Source organism: Anolis carolinensis, chromosome 3, assembly GCF_035594765.1.
Source record: "Anolis carolinensis isolate JA03-04 chromosome 3, rAnoCar3.1.pri, whole genome shotgun sequence".
Classification (NCBI taxonomy): Eukaryota; Metazoa; Chordata; class Lepidosauria; order Squamata; family Dactyloidae; genus Anolis; species Anolis carolinensis.
The window spans coordinates 282,805,971-282,828,261 of NC_085843.1; the positions used below are offsets into that span (position 1 = coordinate 282,805,971).

The 22,291-nt window shown below is 42.1% G+C and overlaps 1 protein-coding gene across 6 annotated transcripts in view; it reads right to left on the reverse strand.

Annotated features, from left to right (window-relative positions):
• Nucleotides 1–22,291, reverse strand: part of lrch3 (leucine rich repeats and calponin homology domain containing 3) — a 108,494-nt gene that overhangs the window by 30,884 nt on the left and 55,319 nt on the right. For all 6 annotated transcript variants that reach the window (XM_008120009.3, XM_062976895.1, XM_062976894.1 and 3 more), the window contains exons 8-13: nt 20,594–20,714; nt 18,382–18,530; nt 6,042–6,118; nt 3,430–3,519; nt 372–423; nt 119–268 (exon numbers count right to left, since the gene is read on the reverse strand). In XM_008120009.3, coding sequence (XP_008118216.2) covers nt 119–268; nt 372–423; nt 3,430–3,519; nt 6,042–6,118; nt 18,382–18,530; nt 20,594–20,714 — 639 coding nt within the window. The remainder of the gene's footprint in view (nt 1–118; nt 269–371; nt 424–3,429; nt 3,520–6,041; nt 6,119–18,381; nt 18,531–20,593; nt 20,715–22,291) is intronic.

The following is a 22,291-nucleotide window of genomic DNA, read 5'->3' on the forward strand; positions in this document are numbered from 1 at the left end:
TCAAGAAAAAGTGTACTCTTTAAATATGTAGCCCTAAGAGATGGAAGACACCAAGGGACCTGTATATACAGCAAACACAGAGCTAACGTCACCGCCTCTCTCTTCAGAAGGTCCTTACTTTGACAAAGTCAAGCACAGCTTCCCTCTGGATCTGTTTTGTCCGCATTTTCTCCTCCTCATACTGCAGTGCAGCAAGCTGGGCCTCCCTTCGGGTCCGCTCCACTAAATGTTCGCGCTTTTTGTGTAGATCTACATCTGAGTGAGAGACCTGGAACATGGTTTTGAGAATGCATTAAAAAACAACAACAAAGTAATTGGCCACACACTAAAAAGAAAGCAGAATGTTCCTGAAATGCAGGGCGTTTGTTTACCTGATTGTGACTGTTAGACAGCAACGGTGTGCAAGAGGAATCATTGGAGCTTCTGAAAATAAAAAAGAAACTTTATAGGAGATGAAATATAGCATTCTCTTTCCCCTCACGATGCATAATGTGACAATACATTTAATACAGACTGGAGAATACATCTTTGTTTCCAAAGCCGCACAGTTATTAAATCAAGTAAAGTAGGTTTAAGAATGAATGTTTCCAGAGGAAAATCTGTAGCATTGGATAAATGATGTCAGATCAGGGGTAGCAATTCATTATTCAGCATTCTTCCAAGAACTTGTATGCCCCACTCACCATTCTCCTTTCCCTATGCCCTTGGCCTGGCATTCCACAATTTCCTATCAAGAACAAGTTATGCTACACTTGATCTATGCCAGTCTCACTGGACCTCAATTACACAACTAGAATGCAGGCTGGGAACTTAACATAACATGTTCAAGTAGTGAGGGATGGGATTTGGGTGCCATCGTATCTAAGTACAGAATTCACTGAAGTTCTTGGCCAAGCACACCTAATATGCCCAAACTAAGTCCTCAAATCTTTCCCATTTTCCACAAGGCCATCTTCCACCGGACATAGTGGTCACACTCAACAGACAACCTGGATTTACCCTTAGCCATGCACATGTCCTCCAATAAGGCAGTTATCTTTGCTACATAGCCATTATTCAGGGGTCTTCAAACTTTTAAACCGAGGGCCGGGTGGACCGGACTATAGTTTTAAAGAAACATGACCAAATCCCTACACACACTGCACGTATTATTTGTAGTGCAAAAAACCATGAAAGAACAATACAAGATTTAAAATGATGAACAATTTTAACCAACATAAGCTGACTAGGATTTCAATGACACAGTCAAGTTAATTAGGATTATTGTTGCTGTTGTATGCCTTCAAGTTGTTTCAGACTTAGGGCAACCCTAATAATAATAATAATTATTATTATTATTATTAATAATAATAATAATAATAATACCCTGCCATCATCTCCCATAAGGACTCGGGGAGGCTTACAAGATAGCACACAAAGATGCCATACATAAAATACACAATACATAAAATAAAATATATCAACATGAAAACAATAATAACATTACATAAACCAGGTAAGTCTAGAATTGAGGGGAGGAGTTGTGTAAATAACCTTGGAGGGTTGCACCCAGCACGCAGACCTTAGTTTGGGTAACCCTACTTTTATTAGTAAGACTACCTTCCTGCAACCATAGCTTTCAGTTAGCACAAGACACCTGCAGAGAAGTGGCTGTTCATGTAATAAAAGGCCCAAGAGGTTGCAGCACTAATCTGCCCACAAACAATCCTTTTGGAGCCTAGCTCTTCTCCCTCCAAACCATATGATTTAAAGAAGTCTGAATTCCTTTTCTTTCTCCAACTACCATTATGAACTACAGAATTCAACTGCAACAATAAAGCTTTCAGGACAGAATCAACTGGAAACGTCTCCAAAACACACTTCCATGGCAACCCAGGAACAATGTGAAAAAATATGAGTTGCATTTATTGCCTTGGGATTTCCATGTCTTTTGCTTAGGCCACTATAGCAAATCCTAACAACCTAACTTTGAAAAAAATGCTTAAGTGACTGGATAAATCTAGCAAACAAAATCTAGAACTTGCCAGGACATAACAATATAGCTTATGTTTCCTTGGCGTTATACTTCAGATGTTTTTGTTTTATAACGTTTACTATTTCTGAGTCATCAGTTTCACAAGGACTAAATGAATCTGGATATATATAAATGCCTTAAGCTGTGTCCAGTTCCTTTGCATACATAAACCGCAAGGGCACTCTTTGGCAAATAGAGCTCTGTCGAGGGCCACTATGTTTAAAGCATGTTTCCTTGAGGTCTTCAGAAGCCTCCATCTAGTGTTTGCATGGATAACTTGGGGTGCTTCCAAAAGAAACATCTCAGCCTAAAAACCCTAGAGCCCCGGTGGCGCAGTGGGTTAAACCACTGAGCTGCTGAACTTGCTAACCGAAAGGCCGGTGGTTCAAATCCGGGAAGCAGGTGAGCTCCCGCTGTTAGTCCCAGCTTCTGCCAACCTAGCGGTACAAAAACATGCAAATGTGAGTAGATCAATAGGTACTGCTCCGGCAGGAAGGCAATGGCACTCCATGCAGTCATGCTGGCCACATGACCTTGGAGGTGTCTACAGACAATGCCAGCTCTTTGGCTTAGAAATTGAGATGAGCATCAGCCCCAAGAGTCAAACACAACTAGATTTAGAATTCTATGATTCTATTTAATGTCAGGGGAAAACCTTTACCTTAGAACCCCAGTTTAAGTTTGCGCAAAGTAACCATGTCACAATGAGTTCAATGACCCCTTTTTACGCTAAACATTTATCTCCCACAACATAAGGTTTTAGAGAAGAGTTATCTATTTGGAAGTAGTTGGGTTTCAACATTAATTGACCAGTGAAACTCAAGTCATTTTACTAATCAGGAAGGCTAAAGTATAACTCGTTTGTGCGCTCTGAAGTACCACACTGTGCATGGCTCAAGCAATCCTAAAAATGCTTATTGGCTCTGCTTTCCCCATCATTGCCTTTGGATGGTATGAAAACTATCTGGGGTTTGTTCTCACAAAGGTAGGATGGGGAACCCTTCCGTCATTCATGAAACAATATCCGAGTGGCCCAGTATGCAATTCGCTCACTGAACTCTTACTCTACCATGAAACTTAATCAAGAAACTCATTTGGAACAGCAAAGGATCTGCAACTTAATCCCACTCCAGTTTTCCTGTTCTCATTATAATGACTGTTATAAGTCATAAATACCAAACCTCATATCATTTACATCTCAAGTCTGGGGCTTCTCATTTCCTTATTTGGCATCAGCAACACCCTCAACAGCCCTCTGTGCCGTCATTAGGGAATGCCATGCTCCACATAACACGTAACATGAAGGCAATGATATTGACAGAGTCAGTCAATTTTTTTTTTCTACAATGAAACTATCAATAAACAAAACCAGACTCTATTTTAAAAGGAGAGAACTGTTTCCATCACTTCCTTACCTTTCTGCCCGGTCTAAGTAGTTCCTTAACAGCCGCTCTCTGTCATGCGTCAAGCTCAGACTTTCGGGTCGCTTTAATTCATCTGCATCCCTTCAAGTAGACATATTAAGTTAGGAGATGTTAATGATCCAAAGAAAAAGGAATGAGAGAAAACTAAAGACTCATTATAGTTTCTTCCTCTACAAAACAAAACCCATCTGGTTTGTTTATTCATTTATTTATTTTGGGCCCCACCTTCTCCCAACATGGGATCCAAGTCAGTTTATAACAAACGTTGAAACAAAAACAAAAAAACAAAAAAACAACTAAAAATCTGAGGATAAAAATAATGAAATAAGCTATGATTTTGTAAACAACCATTAATTAAACAACACAAAATAATTTTAAAAACATTACAATATGAACAACAACTAATGTAAAGTGACTTAAAAATATTTCAATCCACAACAAGGACAAATAACCCTAAGGCAATGAAGTTCTTAAAAGTTCGTGTTTGGGGGCTTGCCCAGCATTCAAATTCAAAATGCAACATGTTATGGTTAATGGCATTTTAAAAGATTCTTCCCCAAACATTGGAAATTCACAATGAACAAATAATAGCTAATGATCCTTAACAACAATCATTTGGCTGGGAAGGCGGCTTGGAATAAAGAAAACAAGTGGTAGGATCACGTTTTGTTTTAAAAGTTAACTTGGACACGGGATGCAAGTTCCAAAACGTTGAAAAGCATCTTGGATGTAAAATTTATAAAGCTGTGGCTCTAAAGAAAATTGACTCCTCTGCTAGATCTGCACGGAAGAGCTTCAGACCAAGTAAAGAAGCTCATGCATCACAGCTTCTATCAGATCATTAACTTTCCCACTAAACAAGGAGTGTGTTCTCCTCCACTTCACTGATCACCAGGAAGCTTCGGGGCCAGGCTTTTACAAGTTTAAATCTCTCACGAGAAGCGTGTACTGGACAGACTTCATCTTGGAAATGTATTTATGAGCAAACAAGCTGATTACAGGGCAGGCAGGCCTCCAAACAGGCCATGGCAACCTGCAAAACAGCATCAGCTTCTCATGTAGCGAACATCACACAGGACCAGACTTGCCACTAGCTCTGAAATGGTCTCCCCATTGCCTCCCATCTGGCATATCCATATGCAGGTCCTAGAGAGACGTAAGCCTGGTTTGAATCAGGCTGTGCATTGTGCAGTTTAAGAAAAACCTTCTTAAATTAGTGTGAGTTTCTCCAGATCTATTTTTGCACTGACTGCCGTCACCACAGATTTTGTAAGCATAAGCCAATTCTAGACGGTGTTTCCTTCTTATGCCTTTTTCTAATTTAAGCTTCTCAGATCCTGGGGTGAAGATCATCACCATTATGCCCATTTTTGGTTAGGTAATTATTACAATTCTACAGGCAGTGCTCAAACTCTTTAGAAGTGCATTTATTCTACTTTAATGGGTCCTGCTTTATACAGATCAGGCATTAAACGGGGACACGGGATGGGGACAAACAAACCCTTCTTTCAAAGCCTTGAAAATTACCTTTTTTGTCCTAGCAAAACCGTTTGGTTATCAGTTCTAAAACTCCATATACAAGGCAATGTTGCTTAAACTTAGAAAAACTGGGAATAATACTGCTGTGTATGATGAATTTGCTACAGACATAGACCAAATTAGAAAGCATAAAAGTATGAAGAAGGTGATTATATTAAAAAAGGTACTATAAAGGTACTAGACATAACTCTAGCCTCCTAGAGGCTCAAGGTTGCCCTACTATCTTGTATGTTCCTTCTCTCTTTTTCTGTGAACTGCATTCCTCTACATACACACACACTCCACAGGCAACAAACACCAGGTATGTACTGAATCCAAATGTGATAGCAATTAATAATCATTAATATTAATAACTAAGATTTCTTAACTCAAGGCGGATTAGAGGATAAATAACATTACAGAAGATGCGACCCCTTATCAACAGATTCGATATCCTTGGTTATCCTTGGTTACCCAAGTTCCCAAAAGTATCTCAGAAGTGTTTGTGGGCCTCTCTCTAGGTCCCTTAGTACAATTCTATGGTATTCCTAGGGACCAAGTATATTCAATATACAGTAGAGTCTCACTTATCCAACACTTGCTTATCCAACGTTCTGGATTATCCAACGCATTTTTGTAGTCAATGTTTTCAATACATCATGATATTTTGGTGCTAAATTTGTAAATACAGTAATTACTACACAGCATTACTGTATATTGAACTACTTTTTCTGTCAAATTTGTTGTATAACATGATGTTCTGGTGCTTAATTTGTAAAATCATAACCTAATTTGATGTTTAATAGGCTTTTCCTTAATGCCTCCTTATTATCCAACATATTCGCTTATCCAACATTCTGCCGGCCCGTTTATGTTGGATAAGTGAGACTCTACTGTATAACGTTCACTATTACCCATTGTTTCAGGTATCCATTTCCTTTGGGTATGGAAGCTGTGCTGTACTGCACTATGAGGCTACAAACCAAAAATAACGCCAATCTGTCCTATAACATATTCCAGACCCTGCAGCATAACATTTCCTAGGCAGTCTCAGAACTCTGGGTAAATGAAACAAAACTAGTTACCTGTTATGATGCAAGTATCTTCTTGGATCTTCTGACCTATGGCATTCTCGGATTGGTACTAGTTTTACTGGTGAGCCCTTAGAAAAAGAAAAAAAAAAGATTTGAAATATAACCAACATTTTCAGTACTCTGAATAGTCCAACACCTGTTACTGTGTGCCTTCAAATTATTTATGTTACTCTAAGGTTTCTTGGCAGAATTTCTTCAGAGAGGAGTTGCCCTTACTTTCCTCTGAGCCTTCATACCAGTTAAGGGTTGATCAAAAACAAGGATGCATCCAAATTAAGTCTGCACTTCATCCATAGGTCGAACCATGATCAGGGACGTTTACCTGATCCTTGACTGCTAGGATGAATCTGTCCAGTGACAGAGCTCAGGTTAGCATGGTAAACTATGGTTCTACTGAATCTCAGGGGCATAGGATTTCATAATGATAGCATTATCACTGAGATAAACCACTGGTCAACTATGTTTTCTTGTGATTCTCTGAGTGGATTATTTCCCAAAGCTAATTCAGTCATTCTTAGTATATTTGTGGTAACAGAAAAAAAAGTTTGCTTTCAGCTGTACTTGATTTTAATATAGTGCCATCTTGAGAAGCAAACCTGGTTGCTGTTTTTAAAAACAGTATCTGTCTAAACAGCCCATGGGTCTCCCCTTGAAGCATGTCCTGAGCAGCAAGGCCACTCTCTCAATTCATTACTGGGCTTGCAGAACTAATATACGGCCAGAGGAAATCTGAGCCACCGCAATTTGAAGAATGGAAATTGGGGGAAATATAAAGGGCCTTTTTATCCAGCCACTGAGCAAGCGGTAATTAAGTTGGCCCACAGAGACGGTGATATTATCCCACAGTGCACAAAAGCAGCCCAGTCAGCCCCTGGGGGAGCCCTCATGCGCTCAACCGGAAGATCATCCGGGTAATTAGGGAGCCAGTCTCGCTGCGGCTTAGCCCTGGGAGAAGAATGGGGGCTATGTTGGGGCCTGAGCGCATACGTGGGACCCAAAGTGGATGGGATTGTTGGGACCCTGAAAGGCCCCCCAGAAGAGAACAATAAGCCAACGTCAATGGGTCTTTGCGCAGCTCTGCATGTTGAGTCTTGGATGAAGGCAAATACTGGAACTCAAGCACGGGACACACTGCTTGTTCAGCAAAGCAGAAGATTATCCCATGAAGGCTGTCGGGGCCACATGGAGAGCAACCTGCTGTTGGAAGCCTCCTGTTCCACTTATGCAAAAGAGCTGAGGCTGGAGGCCACAGAGGTGCAAACGCATTATTTGAACGTTTCCTGAATTTGATTATAGGCTTATTAACAGCTCTTCCATTTCCTACGGCACAGACGGTCTCCGTAGGGGGCCGTTTCTCCCTCAATGTGCTCCCAACAGTTACAAGGCCAAAATCAGGGTGACATTTTTTTTAGACCATCACCCCCATCACATCAATGAGTTTGAAAGCAGATGTACAGAGTTCACAAAAGAACTGGATGAACAGGACTGTTGCCTGATCAAATAATAAAATAAGAACACGAGAGAATACTGCAATATATGTTAATAGCAGCAAGAATATTAATTGCTCAACAAAGGAATAAGACAGAAATACCAACTACAGAAATATTTATCCTATTTATTTATCCTATTTATGCCCCGCCTTTCTCTACTCCAAAGGGGACTCAAGGCAGCTTACATATGGCAGTTATTCAATGCCTTAAAAACACATTAAAACATAAGCTTAAAATATTTGAATTAAAAACTAACACATGTTAATATTTAAAACATTGCATTCAGTTAAAATCACACCATCCAAAAAACGTAGTCTGAAGCTGTTCGGTAGTCGTTACACATAGCAGTGCAATGGGCAGTAAAGATGTGGGAAATTGACAAAGAAACTGACAAGTTAACAACTTTGTTAAAAGATAAATCTTTGGACACATTCTTAGAAGAATAAAACCTTTCTACCAATATATATATATCTGAGAAAGGAAAAAACTCAATGTACAGGTCTGGAGATATAGAACTGCTGGGATATTGATTTGTTAAAGTAAAAAATTGCTGGGTATAAGGTGGAAGAAAAATGTTAAAACTATAGAGAAAACGACAAAAGGGATGCAGAAAATGCTCTTTTAAAACGAATGTATGCTCTTTTAAAATTAATGTATATATCTACAAAGAGATCCGCCGCTGGTGCAGCAGGTTAAAACGCTAAGCTAATGAACTTGCTGGCCAGAGGTCAGCGGTTTGAATCCAGGGAACGGAGTGAGCTCCCACTGTTAACCCCAGCTTCTGCCAACCTAGAAGTTCGAAAACACGCAAATGTAAGTAGATCAATGGGTTCTGCTCCGGTGGAAAGGTAACAGCGTTCCATGCAGTCATGCCGGCCACATGACCTTGGAGGTGTCTACGGACAACACCGGCTCTTCAGCTTAGGAATGGAGATGAGCACCAACCCCCAGAGTCAGACATGACTAGATTTAATGGCAGGGGAAAACCTTTACCTTTACCTATACCTTATGTCTCTAGAGACAGTCCATGAGTTACAAATATCTAACTTACAAATGACTCATAGTTACAAATGGGGGTGAGACAACAGAGAGTGAGAGAAATCTACCCCTCGGAAGGGAAATCCACTCCTGAAAGAGTTATTATTATGGGAGAAAAGATGTCTCCACTGAAGCTGTATCTCCAATTCTCTGGGTGATTAGGAACCCATAGAAACCCACCAGATGACAATAAGCAAGGCCTACTTCCTCAGCCTAAGAGGTAAACCTCCCCTGCCCAGAATTGTCAAGAAAACCTGAAGGTAGGGTTACCACAAGTCACAGCTGCCTTGGGACCACATAACAACAATATAAGCATTTACCTCCCATCACATGCTACTCCTAGATTTTAGCGCAAAATTAAAAATAAACAACAAGGAGCATGTTGGCATGACCTTTCACTTACAAAACCCATCAAATCCTCAACTGCCTCTGTATCTTCTCAGCTGCATCCAGTAATAACCAAATCCAGATGTAAGTTCTTATAAGTGTGATGACCCATGGGCCTTGTAGTCCTGCTCATGACATTGTGATGCCTGATGAAGAAGAAAACTTGGGTTTTTTACCTTCCCAGTCAGAACTGGATTCTTCCCAGACAGATTCTTCCCAGCCAGATCTGGGAACCTTGCACCTGCAAGAGGATTATGTTCCAGAAGTATGTCAAACAAATACTGAGGCTACATCTCCAGTGTTTTCTCGCCATGAGTTTTGTAAACAACAGAGAGGTTTGGAAGCAGCCTCGCGCAGGAGTGCGAGAATAATTGCTAAGAATTTGCCAATTAAGCCTGCTTTCCATGAGAATCTTTAAGGAGTCAAACATCTGGTCTCAGAGATTAGCTTTCGTTTCTGGTTCCCAGAGAACTGCTCTCGGCGGGAAAGTTAGACTCTATATAGGTGTTTTACCCGCGGAGTAACTTTGCGGAGTCAATTCGTCAGCCTCCGGAGCGAGTTGTGTTTGGACAGCGCGCTCCGTTTCAAGCCTCGTTCCTGCTCAAGCCTTGTCCTTGTTTCCTGCCTTCGCTCCTGCTTCCCAGCCTTTGTTTACCTACGGACCTTGCCTTGTTTCCCAGGACTAAACCTTGCCTTGTTTCCCAGGACTAAACCTTGCCTTGTTTCACGGATTTTACCAAGTTATTCCACGGACCTTGTTCTTGTTCCTCGTTACCTTGTTCCACGATTCAAGCCTTGTTTTCAAGTATCAAGTTATCTCCTAGCCTTGCTCAAGTTCATGGACTAAAGGACCTTGTCATCTCCCCTCACTTTGCCTGGCAAAGTGAGTGTTTCGGTTATTGGATTACAACTTTGGACCTTAATATTTCATATTGGACATTGTTTCTTTGGACTAATTTTGACCTTTCCTGAAAGGTCTGCTTCTGGACTAACTTTTACATTTGCTTTTACTAACTTTATATATTTCCTTAATAAAGATATTAGATAGAATCTGGCCTCTGCGTATGGTTATTGGTGCTCTGTAGCCTGGGTCGTGACAGTTTGACTCCGCCACCCTAAGCACCAATTAACCTCGGCCAGAATGTCTACCGGAGTCGTACCTGGGCCGAGCGGCCAGCCGATTACCTACACCATCGACAAGGATGAGGTGGACCGAATCCGTGATAAGCTCAATGCACAGGATGGAGAAATAAAGGGTTTGAAGGAACGCGGAATCCGTCTTCCGGCCATGGCGTTGCCAACCAAGTTTACTGGAGAAGCTTCTAAGGTTCATGTTTTCCGTCGCCAATGCCAAGCTTATCTAGAGGCCCGTGATGCCGAGTTTCCCCAGGAAGACATCAAGGTGGCGTGGATTTACAGTCTCCTAGACGGGCCAGCGGCTAACTGGGCGACGGCTCTGTTCGACCAAGCCTCCCCACATCTAAGGTCAGCGCAACATTTCTTGGACCACCTTAAGGCGACCTGGGGAATCGAGGACAATTTGGAGGCAGCCGGGCACAAACTCCGCCGCCTCTTCCAAGGAGACAGACCCATGTCTCAGTACATAGCCGAGTTCCGAGTGCTGGCCCACAACACCGGCTGGAACGATGTTGCCCTCAGAGGACAATTTCGGGAGGGTCTCAACATTGAAATGCTGGAGGAAATCTCCAAGGTGGATCCTCCCCAAACGCTGGAAGCACTCATCGATCAATGTTTACGGGCTGAAGTCATGATTGCCAACAGGAAGCAGTGGGTACGAGGCCAGAGCGGTAGAGCTGGGGCAAAACCCCCCGCTCCCGTCAGCGTTCAGCCGCGTCCAGTGTGGAGACCCCCACCATCATCCCCATACCCCAGAGGGAGCGAGGAGGTGCCGATGCAGTTGGGCAATGTGCGTCCCAGATTAGATGCCGCCGAGAAGGCCCGCCGCCAACGCCTAAATCTCTGTTGGTATTGCGGGAATGGGGGCCACTTCGCCAGAGAGTGCCCAGCCAAAGGGAAGCCCGCCGCCCGTCTTGCGGCGGCGTCCTCCACGGAGACGAAGACGTCTGAGGCGGCTGGCACACAGCCGGCGGGGGAAGCCAACGACCGGGCGTAGAGAGGCTCGCCAACCCGGTCAAGAAACCCATTCAAGAGCCGCCAACCGGGGTCCTGTTCCTTCTAGTGGTCACCTTATGGTCAGCAAAAAAGGGACCCGTCATGATCCACGCCATGATAGACTCAGGAGCTACCAACAATTTCATTGATAGAGAGTATGCCGACTCTCTGGGATTACAATATCATGACTTCAAGAATGCCCGTGTGGTGCAAGCCATCGATGGCCGCCCTCTCAAGACGGGCCCCGTAAGCCAGTGGTCGGAACCCACCAGGATGTGGATAAGGGAACATATGGAAGAGATTTCCTTCTTTGTTACTGAGGTTCCCCATTTCCCTGTGATTTTGGGGATTCCATGGCTGACACTTCACGACCCAAGCATCTCCTGGTCCAACAGAGAACTGCAGTTTGCTTCAAAGTACTGCCAAAACCATTGCCTCGTAGCCAAGGTCTGCCATGCCACAGACACCGAGCCCATTATCACCTTGCCAAAGAAGTACTCCGAGTATTGGGATGTATTCAATGAAAAAGAAGCCGAAAAATTACCCCCACATAGACCTTATGACTGTGCCATTGACTTGGTGGAGGGGGCCCCGATCCCGCGAGGGCATCTCTACTCCCTGACTGAACCGGAGCAAGAAGCTCTCAGGGAATTCATAGAGACAAACCTTCGCAAGGGATTCATCAGACCCTCTCAATCCCCAGCCGCCTCCCCAGTGATGTTTGTGAAGAAGAAGTCAGGGGAATTACGCTTGGTGGTGGACTACAGAGCATTGAATAATATCACCAAGCGGAACAGCTATCCCCTGCCCTTAATCTCGGATCTACTAGACCGACTTCGAGGAGCCAAGGTTTACACCAAGCTGGATCTTCGGGGAGCTTACAACTTAGTTCGCATCAGAGAAGGGGACGAGTGGAAGACCGCCTTCCAGACTAAATTCGGATTATTCGAGTCCCGAGTTATGAATTATGGATTATGCGGAGCTCCCGCCACGTTCCAGCATTTTGTCAATGACATTTTCCAGGACTATCTAGATAGGTTCTTGATAATCTACCTGGACGATTTTTTGGTGTTTTCTAGATCACAATCAGAACATGAGAACCACGTCAAAATGGTGTTGCAACGATTGCGGGATCATGGACTTTATGCCAAGCTAGAAAAATGCGCTTTTGATCTACAAGAGGTAGATTTCCTTGGATACCGCATCTCGCCTCTAGGGCTCTCCATGGATCCAGCCAAGGTTTCAGCAGTATTGGAATGGCGGGCGCCAACTAACAAGAAGGAGGTGCAGCGATTCTTGGGGTTCGCGAACTATTACCGTAAGTTCATTCCAGATTTTGCCCGCTGGTCTGACCCAATCACTAGCTGCATCCGTGGAAAACAGCCCTTCCGCTGGACTGATCAAGCAGAGAAAGGGTTCCAGCAACTAAAGAAATTATTCACATCCCAGCCAATCCTTCAGCATCCAGATCCTGAAACCCTTTTTGTGGTGCAAGCGGACGCCTCTGATGTGGCAATTGGGGCTGTGCTCCTACAACCGGTGGGAGATCACCTTCATCCTTGTGCCTATTATTCTCGTCAACTAACCGCACCAGAGAGGAACTATACCATTTGGGAAAAAGAACTATTAGCCATAAAGGCAGCTTTTGAAACTTGGAGACATTGGCTAGAAGGGGCCAAATTTCCCATTGAAGTCCACACTGATCATCGGAATCTAGAACATCTAAGAACTGCCCGCAAGCTAAATCAGAGGCAGCAACGTTGGGCTTTATTCTTTGAACGTTTCAACTTCCAGATTCATTATGTGACCCCAGCCCAAACCAAGCAAGCAGACGCCCTGTCACGTAAACCGGAATACGCTGCAGGACGCAAGGAGACCTTTGAATCCCAACTACTACAACCCGAGAACTTTGCCACGCTCACAGTGGGGAACACCAAATCCACTCCCATTGATTCAACTCCCTCTACTCCAGGGCCCATCTGTGCTCAAGAAATCAGGGCTAGTCAGCAAGCAGATGCCTGGGCGCAGGACCAACTTCGTCAAGGTCTGCATTTTCCCTTTTCGCTTAAAGATGGACTGCTTTGCTATAGAAATCATGTTTATATCCCACCCGGACCGGGCAGGGAAAAAGCACTTCGTCTGTGTCATGACTGCAAACCAGCAGGGCATTTCGGACTATTTAAAACCATGCATTTGATCCTAAGAGATTTCTGGTGGCCCAAGATCCGCAAGGATGTGGAAAAATATGTTAACACCTGCCCAGTATGCCAGCGCTCCAAGATAAGAAGGGAGAAGCCCTCAGGGCTTCTACACCCCCTTCCTAACCCATCTCGCCCATGGGAAATAATTTCTGCGGATTTTATCACTGACTTACCACCTTCCTGTGGATTCACCACGATCCTAGTGGTGGTGGACCTTTTCACCAAGTTAGCCCATTTCATTCCCTGTGAAGGTCTTCCCACGGCCCAAGAGACTGCAGATTTATTCCTCCAACATGTTTTCAGACTACATGGATTGCCCAAGAGTTTGGTCACAGACCGTGGATCCCAATTCACCTCTCGTTTCTGGAAGGCACTACAAAAACTATTGGGCATAGACTCTCGTTTATCTTCAGCTCATCATCCCCAAACGGATGGGCAAACGGAGCGCACCAATGCCACTTTGGAACAGTACCTTCGCTGTTATGTAAACTACCAACAGGACAATTGGGCTTCTCTGTTACCACTGTCGGAATTTGCCTACAACAATGGAGTCCAGGCTTCTACAAAAGAAACGCCGTTCTTTGCAAACTACGGCTTCCATCCACGTTTCTTTCCCCCTGTCATTGAAACTTCAGAAGTTCCCGCAGCAGAAGATTGGCTGCAGGAACTCACAGCGGTGCAACAACTTTTGCTCCAGCAACTGGAACAAGCCAAGGAGGACTATAAACGTCACGCGGACAAACATCGCCAGCCGGGCCCCGAAATCAAGGTAGGAGATCGGGTTTTTCTGTCCACTCGCTTTTTGCCCTCCCATCGCCCTTGCCGGAAGTTAGATGCCCGTTTCATTGGCCCCTATCCAGTGGTGGCGCAACTTAACCCCGTGACTTTCAAACTCCAACTTCCGCGCTCAATGCGCATTCACCCAGTGTTTCACCGCTCCCTGCTCCTTCCGGCGGATGGTGTGCGGCCAGATGTAGACCGGCCGGCCCCCGTCCCTATTTTGGTGGATGGGGAGGACGAGTTCGAGGTTCAGGACATTTTGGATTCTCGCTTTCACCGCCGCCGCCTGCAATATCTCATTGACTGGGTGGGTTTTGGCCCTGAGGAACGCTCTTGGGAAGACGCTTCCACAGTTCACGCTCCTGATCTAACCCGTCGCTTCCATCAGACCTATCCCGCCAAGCCACGACCTCGCGCCTCGGGGAGAGAGTCCCAGTTTGGGAGGGGGCTTGAGGAGGGGGATAGTGTGATGACCCATGGGCCTTGTAGTCCTGCTCATGACATTGTGATGCCTGATGAAGAAGAAAACTTGGGTTTTTTACCTTCCCAGTCAGAACTGGATTCTTCCCAGACAGATTCTTCCCAGCCAGATCTGGGAACCTTGCACCTGCAAGAGGATTATGTTCCAGAAGTATGTCAAACAAATACTGAGGCTACATCTCCAGTGTTTTCTCGCCATGAGTTTTGTAAACAACAGAGAGGTTTGGAAGCAGCCTCGCGCAGGAGTGCGAGAATAATTGCTAAGAATTTGCCAATTAAGCCTGCTTTCCATGAGAATCTTTAAGGAGTCAAACATCTGGTCTCAGAGATTAGCTTTCGTTTCTGGTTCCCAGAGAACTGCTCTCGGCGGGAAAGTTAGACTCTATATAGGTGTTTTACCCGCGGAGTAACTTTGCGGAGTCAATTCGTCAGCCTCCGGAGCGAGTTGTGTTTGGACAGCGCGCTCCGTTTCAAGCCTCGTTCCTGCTCAAGCCTTGTCCTTGTTTCCTGCCTTCGCTCCTGCTTCCCAGCCTTTGTTTACCTACGGACCTTGCCTTGTTTCCCAGGACTAAACCTTGCCTTGTTTCCCAGGACTAAACCTTGCCTTGTTTCACGGATTTTACCAAGTTATTCCACGGACCTTGTTCTTGTTCCTCGTTACCTTGTTCCACGATTCAAGCCTTGTTTTCAAGTATCAAGTTATCTCCTAGCCTTGCTCAAGTTCATGGACTAAAGGACCTTGTCATCTCCCCTCACTTTGCCTGGCAAAGTGAGTGTTTCGGTTATTGGATTACAACTTTGGACCTTAATATTTCATATTGGACATTGTTTCTTTGGACTAATTTTGACCTTTCCTGAAAGGTCTGCTTCTGGACTAACTTTTACATTTGCTTTTACTAACTTTATATATTTCCTTAATAAAGATATTAGATAGAATCTGGCCTCTGCGTATGGTTATTGGTGCTCTGTAGCCTGGGTCGTGACAATAAGCACATGTCTGATTCAGTGAATTTATGCAACTAAGGAATACTCACTGGAGATGTTTTTAAATGAATCTCTGCCACTCAGAGAAGGAACATAAAAGACCCAGAGAAAAGGACAGTCCTGTTGAGTCTTCTACACTATACTGAAGAATACAGTTCACATCAAGCATAAGACACAACTGATCTAAGCATTTAGATGCCTGTCAATAGTTTCTACTAGCCTAGTTTAAAGTAGTAGCTCTGGAAATGAAAAAAGGAAGTGAAGCAGGCATTCCATAGCTATTAGAGAGAAACATGGGAGGTAGTTGCATAAATACACTCCAGGCCTTCTGGTATCAATTCAGGAATATAAGAGACTGCCTCAAAATGAATCATGGGCCTTATAAATGTTTCTTGGCATCCAACTTTTTTCCAAGAAGACCCCAACACCAATACATAGCAAAAAATAAACTTCATTCACTCAATTTTGTGTCATAAAACTGATCTGACCTAATTTTGTTTTAGCGGTATCTACCAGTTTATGATTATATTGCCATTCTAGCGGGTTTATGGTTATAAAGTCAAGCTGAACAGCTTCTATCCAGGAAATAATTATAAGATTTTCAATATGAACTATTTTCCTTCTCTCCTCCCTCACCATCTCTTATTCCTTGGGTATCTTGTTTTATATTCTGATTGCAAGCTTGAAATCAACAATTATTGAACTACTTATTTTTGTAAGGTCCTCTGGAAGCCTTTTTGGCTGAAGGATTGGATATATATGACTTGAAGAAACAGTGTGATGCAGCTAGTTTGAAAAAGGCTAGTAGAAACTGTGTGCAGATGTCTCCTTTGCCTCTGAGGGAAGCAAAGGAAAGGCCCCTCTGAATAAATCTTGCCAAGAAAACCCCTTTAAGGTCACCACAAGTCGGAGATGACTTGAAGGCACACAACAGATTACTTAAATCAATGATAGGGAATATTTAGGCCACAGGTCTCCAATTTCTTATTTATTTATTTGGTGGAGAAAAATGATTTTTTTGTCTCCAAACTGGCTCTTCCAAAAGGAAGAGACCCACGCCTTCCTGGCCACTTAAAGCCTTAAGTCCAACAACATCTGGAGCAACGCAGTCCTGTCTTCCACTCTTGATCTCACATTCAAATGCCAGAAAGTTCTTCAGCACCATAACAGGACGAAGCAATTGTGGTTCTGTTAGCTGGACCCAATTTGTCACTGTGAAGTTATGCATGTAATTATGTGAAATCAAGAAATAGACTCCATTCTCTTCTCTTTCTTGGGAAGGAACACTTTATTCAGTCTGAGCCACAAAGTAATGGGGAATTCTAGGGAGAAAACGCTGGTGCAACGCAATGAGCTTGGACATCTAAATTGTAACCTTTCAGTTCAAATACCACAGGGCAGATTCAAAACAGTGCAGTCCTTAAAGATACAAGCACTACATTGTTCAAGCTCATGTTCTAAGTAAGTTCAAAACTGGCTGAATGTCCTTATTTCTTAAAAGGCAGAAAAGACATACTTTATGGATGCTTGACCTTTATTTTTGCCTTCCCTGGGGCATCAGAAATTGTCATGACAGTATGCTGGGTGGGGTGGCCAAGCTTGAGCAAAAGAGCCAAGAAACCTCTCCCGCTATAAGGCTTAATGGGTGGGTTTGGCTTCAAGCTGAGTGTCCAGTTGCTAATGACAGAATTTTAATAGAGGCACACACACTAATAAAGGGAATGCAAAAAGAGAATGGCTAAAAGGCAACCATTAAAAACAGATCAGAGAGACATAGAATTATGAATGATTAAAAAGGCTCATTTCTTCTCCGTGTCAGGTGTGTAAAACCTGCTAGCTGCCTGAATGGTTTGGGCTAAGTAACTCAAAGATTTTGCCTGAATAGGGCAACTAATTACATACTGAGGACAGGCTCAAAATTAATGACCATACCACACAATTGTACAAAAGAAACTACACTTCATTTTTAATGAAACAAGTTGTGTCTATACACATTTCAAGTACTAAGAACTACTTCACGTAATAGGGCAAATATTATGGAACAATGCTTAATCCTGCATTCTGCGTTCTCATAACCGTTATATGGCAGTTTATCAGGTTTTTCTATTGGTTTTAACCAAACTTACGAGTTTAATTGAAGACTTAAATCAAACTTAAGCACCAAAACTCAGGACTGGAGAGGTTAGCACCTAGACCCACTGAATGAACGGTCCGTACAAATACAGAATTATCATTCATTTATTTAAGAGGATTTACTGTAGCTAAAAGTAGCAAACTGATCTTGAACTATAACTCTGTGTTATGAGTAAATGTTGGCTAACATTGGTGGAAGCATAACCATGGTGAAAACTGGTTACAAAATGGGAAAAGGAGCATCATGTACAAGGCTAGTTGGCACACAATCCCTTCACCGCTGTTTTAAGGATTAAAGAAATCCTAGACAGCACTAGGATTAAGGATACTGAAGGTCCAAGCCACACTGTGCAGTGCTGAAGGCCAACTAAGAAACAACAACAAAACTGAACCACAGAGAAAAACATATGTTTGATATTTATGCAACTATCATAGAAATATGGGAAGTTGGATAGGACTAAGATTTTCCAAGGAAAAACATTATCAGAAACTCAACAAAAGTGTTTCTATAGACCAGGCATGGGCAAACTTCATCCCTCCAGGTGTTTTGGGACTCCACCTCCCACAATTCCTAACAGCCTATCGGTTGTTAGGAATTGTGGGAGTTGAAGTCCAGAACACCTGGAGAAACGAAGTTTGCTCATGTCTGCATGAAAGAAAGTTCACCCCATGCAAATATGCAACTGACTGAAAAGGAAAAACTACCTCGTGAGATATCCTCCGCTGTTCAATGTATGCCATGAACTGTGAGCTGAGGCTGTCTGACTCCGTGCACTTGGGTTGTCTCACCTCTTCCTCCTCCTCTTCGGTGGCACAGCTGTCAATAAAGTCGATCTGATCCAGATCATGTTCCACTTGACAAACACAAAGAGAAAGGCCATAATTAGATACGCAGCAGGGGAGATAACAACAGAAGTCTTATTAGGGTTGCAGTCTTAGCAATTCTAGCTTTTGCTCCAAACAGGTATCATGGCATCTATTTCAATATGTGCTTTTGAAATCAAAATGCATATGTAGCCCTTCATAAAAAGGTCTGATTGGAATAACATTCCAATTACTACATCATAAACCACTTCAAACTTCTGAATAAGTTATAAACAAAGATAAACCTGATCACATTGAGTTTTTCTTATCCATTAATGTAACCAGAAATGATTAGTGTATAATAGATCACTTCCATAGTGATCATTAGACTGAAGTACATCTAGAAACTTAATTTTAACTCATTGGTGTTGAATTATCAAGGAATTGTAAGTAACAATATTAAGCTGTGAGGATCACTTTTGTTGGCATACTTTGCAGTGTCAGGTTGGAAAACCCCTTTCTGTATGCATCACCAAAGGCTGTCCAGAGTCTAAATTTACCTGTGTATTAAGAAACTTCTGTATCAAATTCATGAATTAAAGCATAGGTTGTACATACTGACACTTAAAGAGATACTAGACTAAACAGTACGGATCTGCAAAACGATTTCAGAGAATAGGTTTTGGTAAGTAAGTTTAGCAAACACCAACAAGATGATTCTTGCAGCTGGCTTCTGTATAATATTACTGTCTGTTTGCTACTTGCAAATAAGTAATGTGAAATGGAGAAAGAAAAAGGCCAAGGAATAGAATTTTAAAAAGGTAAGAATGAGGATGGATACACACACTCAAAAGCATATTAAGAGAATAAACCATAGAAGGGTCAACTCCCATTGATCTTACCACTCATTATGTTAATTAGGACATTTAAAATTCATTACTGCTTTCATAAATTTAATACTGTTGTACCATTTTGGGTCATAGTAAACCTGGTGAAAATATTGCATTTGACCCAGCATCCAGAATGCCTTTGTTTGCAGAATAGAACTAGGTTGAGAACTAACCAATTGCCTGAAAAGGTATTTTACTGAAATTGTGTCTGAAGAATGTATTTAAATTATGTTAATAGATTTTCACCTTTTTAATGTGACATATCACATCAAGGAATCTATAAAGTCCTGAAAAAACAGCTGTGAAACTGACTAAAAATAATTGCACATATTACACAGAGAGAAGGAAAGGTTTAAAATATGATTGTGCTATATAGTAGTCAAATAGATTCAGTTTCCTTTAGTTTCCTGTTGCCTTGTGCCTTGTTTTAGGGAGAAAGGCAAGACACTAATCCAACAAACCAAAACTATACTATGTTCCGAGTAAAGTGAACATCAAGTCCTACCACAACAGATTCAGTAGGACCAGTAAGTACTTGTCCTCTCTCCCTGAAGGAGAAGATGGGTGTTTCTATTGCTGGATTGTTTCCAGGCAGCTGCTTCTGATGGACATGAAACAGTAAAGCCACACAATATATTATCTGGCTCTTCTCTCTCCTAGAACTCTCTCCACTAATTTGAAGAAGGAAAAGAACACAAAACCTCTCAGATACACCTGCTGAAATGTTCTGACTGCTCAGCCATCAACAAGCTTTATAAAGGGACCTAAATGAGACATTGTGCTTTTCCTGCATGACAAAGGGTTGGACTAAATGGCCGATGCGGTCTTTTCAATGATTCTATAATTCTATCTATGAAAGAAATTGGAAGCATAACTTTTTTATAGACTCAAGTCTACTTCATCTGTTGCATCTCTTTGCAAATTCCCTTTGCATAACACAGCCATGACTTTGAGTCCTAACACATTTTATATAGTGAATGTGAAAAGGTAAGATTAGAAAAATTAGGGGAAAAAATGACAAAAAGACATTGGCTTAATTTCTATTGATTTAATAGAGAAATCTAAAATGTTTGCCTCTAATATATAGTTCTGATCCTACATAAATATAATTTCCTTACAAAGAGATTAACTAACAAGTCCACCAGTCTTTCGACAATCATGCACCAAGGGAGCAAATAGATGTGCAAAAAGAAAAAAAAGCTATTAAGGTGAGTGTCATTTACCTCCACCATTGGTTACAACTATGTTCCCTCTGTGTTCCTGGTATTGACTTTCTCTTCTCAGTCTCTGCTCTTTGGTGATCTCTGCCACCCGTAAAGGAAGATCTGAAAATTCATCTGTTGGCTTAATTCAAAGTAAAACTTATGATCAAGAAACATCCTCTGACCCAAATTCTTTCATCGAGCTTGGGATTTTCAAGAGTTTATTCACATCCCAGAAAGAGCTCTTCATTCATTGCAGAGGGTTAAAGTGTATGGAGCCAAAACCAATATTCAAGAAATATTTATGTGATTTGTCTTAAGTTTTTATATTTGTTTTTCCCCACTGCTAACATTCATTTCCAGATAAGTGAAGGTTTCATATTTGGTCTTGAATGAAGAGAGCCTTTTTGTGTATATGACTGAATCTCAAGGACAAAAAGTATGTTTGAAATTGGTAGTAACTAACTACAGTTTCACTAATCAAGGACATGAATGCCAGGTCTGAAGCAGGCTGAATGCATCTGAATGGAAAATTATGCTGTAAATAAATTCCACACTATGTATTTGTATAACCAGGCAGCACAGGATTCTCATCCAGCGTTACAAAGCTGGCACAAGTAAATGACAATATAATGACGCACTGCCAACCGAACTGATCATTTTCAGGCCCTTGTAATTACAGCACCAAACACTGCTGCTAGCTCTGGAATACTGAATAAAATCCTAAAATATCCATCTCAGACACAAATGTGTAGTGAGCAAGGAAGACGCTGTAACCCAGATTTTAAATCAGTTTGATTTTTGCTACACCTTAAAAGCTAAAGATTGGAACTTAAGGTGAGTAACTGTGGCTGAATAATATATATGGCTAAAAGCATGACAGGTTTAAGATATGCTAAATACAAGCAAACCAATAATCTTTTAAAATCAGTAACTGGATTAAAAACAAATTATATAGGGCAGAGAGAGAGCTTCTTAAACTTCTTAAGAAATCCTGCCAAAAGCCACTTACTTGAATCTTTTCCCTACAAGAAACACATCAGGACAATTTAAGAAGGTAAAATGAGTTTCTGAGTTTGTATTGCAAGGAAATTAACATTGATATACACATAGATTAATGGTCACAATGCTTATGTTTGCACACACATCAACCAAATGTTTCATGTTTGCAGAAATATTTAAAAGAATCCTTTTCCAACCTGCAGTTTTAAAATACCTTATAAGCATAATTTTAGTGTACTAAACATTATGTACTAAGCACATTATGTACATATAATATATAGCACTTATACTTGTACAGCCGGGGCCTATATAGATTATTCTTAACTGATTGTTCTAAGCACTCTATCTTAAAACAAGCCAGGATCTCTCTGTTGCGGAAGAATAAGAATGTAGCCACATTTTTGTGATTTACTGAGTTGTTGTGAATTTTTTGGACTGTATTGCCAGTTATTTTATCATGTCAGAAGCGAGAACATACTATAAGTCGCTTCTGGTGTGAGAGAATTGGCCATTTACAGAGGTGTTGCCCAGAGGATGCCTGGATGTGTTACCACTCTGCTGGGAGGCTTCTCTCCTGTTCCTGCAAGCTAGAGTGGACAGATGGGAGCTCGCCCCGCCTCGCGGATTCAAACCGGCAACATTCAGGTCAGCAACCCAACCTTTGGATCAGCAGTCCAGCCTGCACAAGGTTTTAACCCATTGCGCGACCGTGGCCAT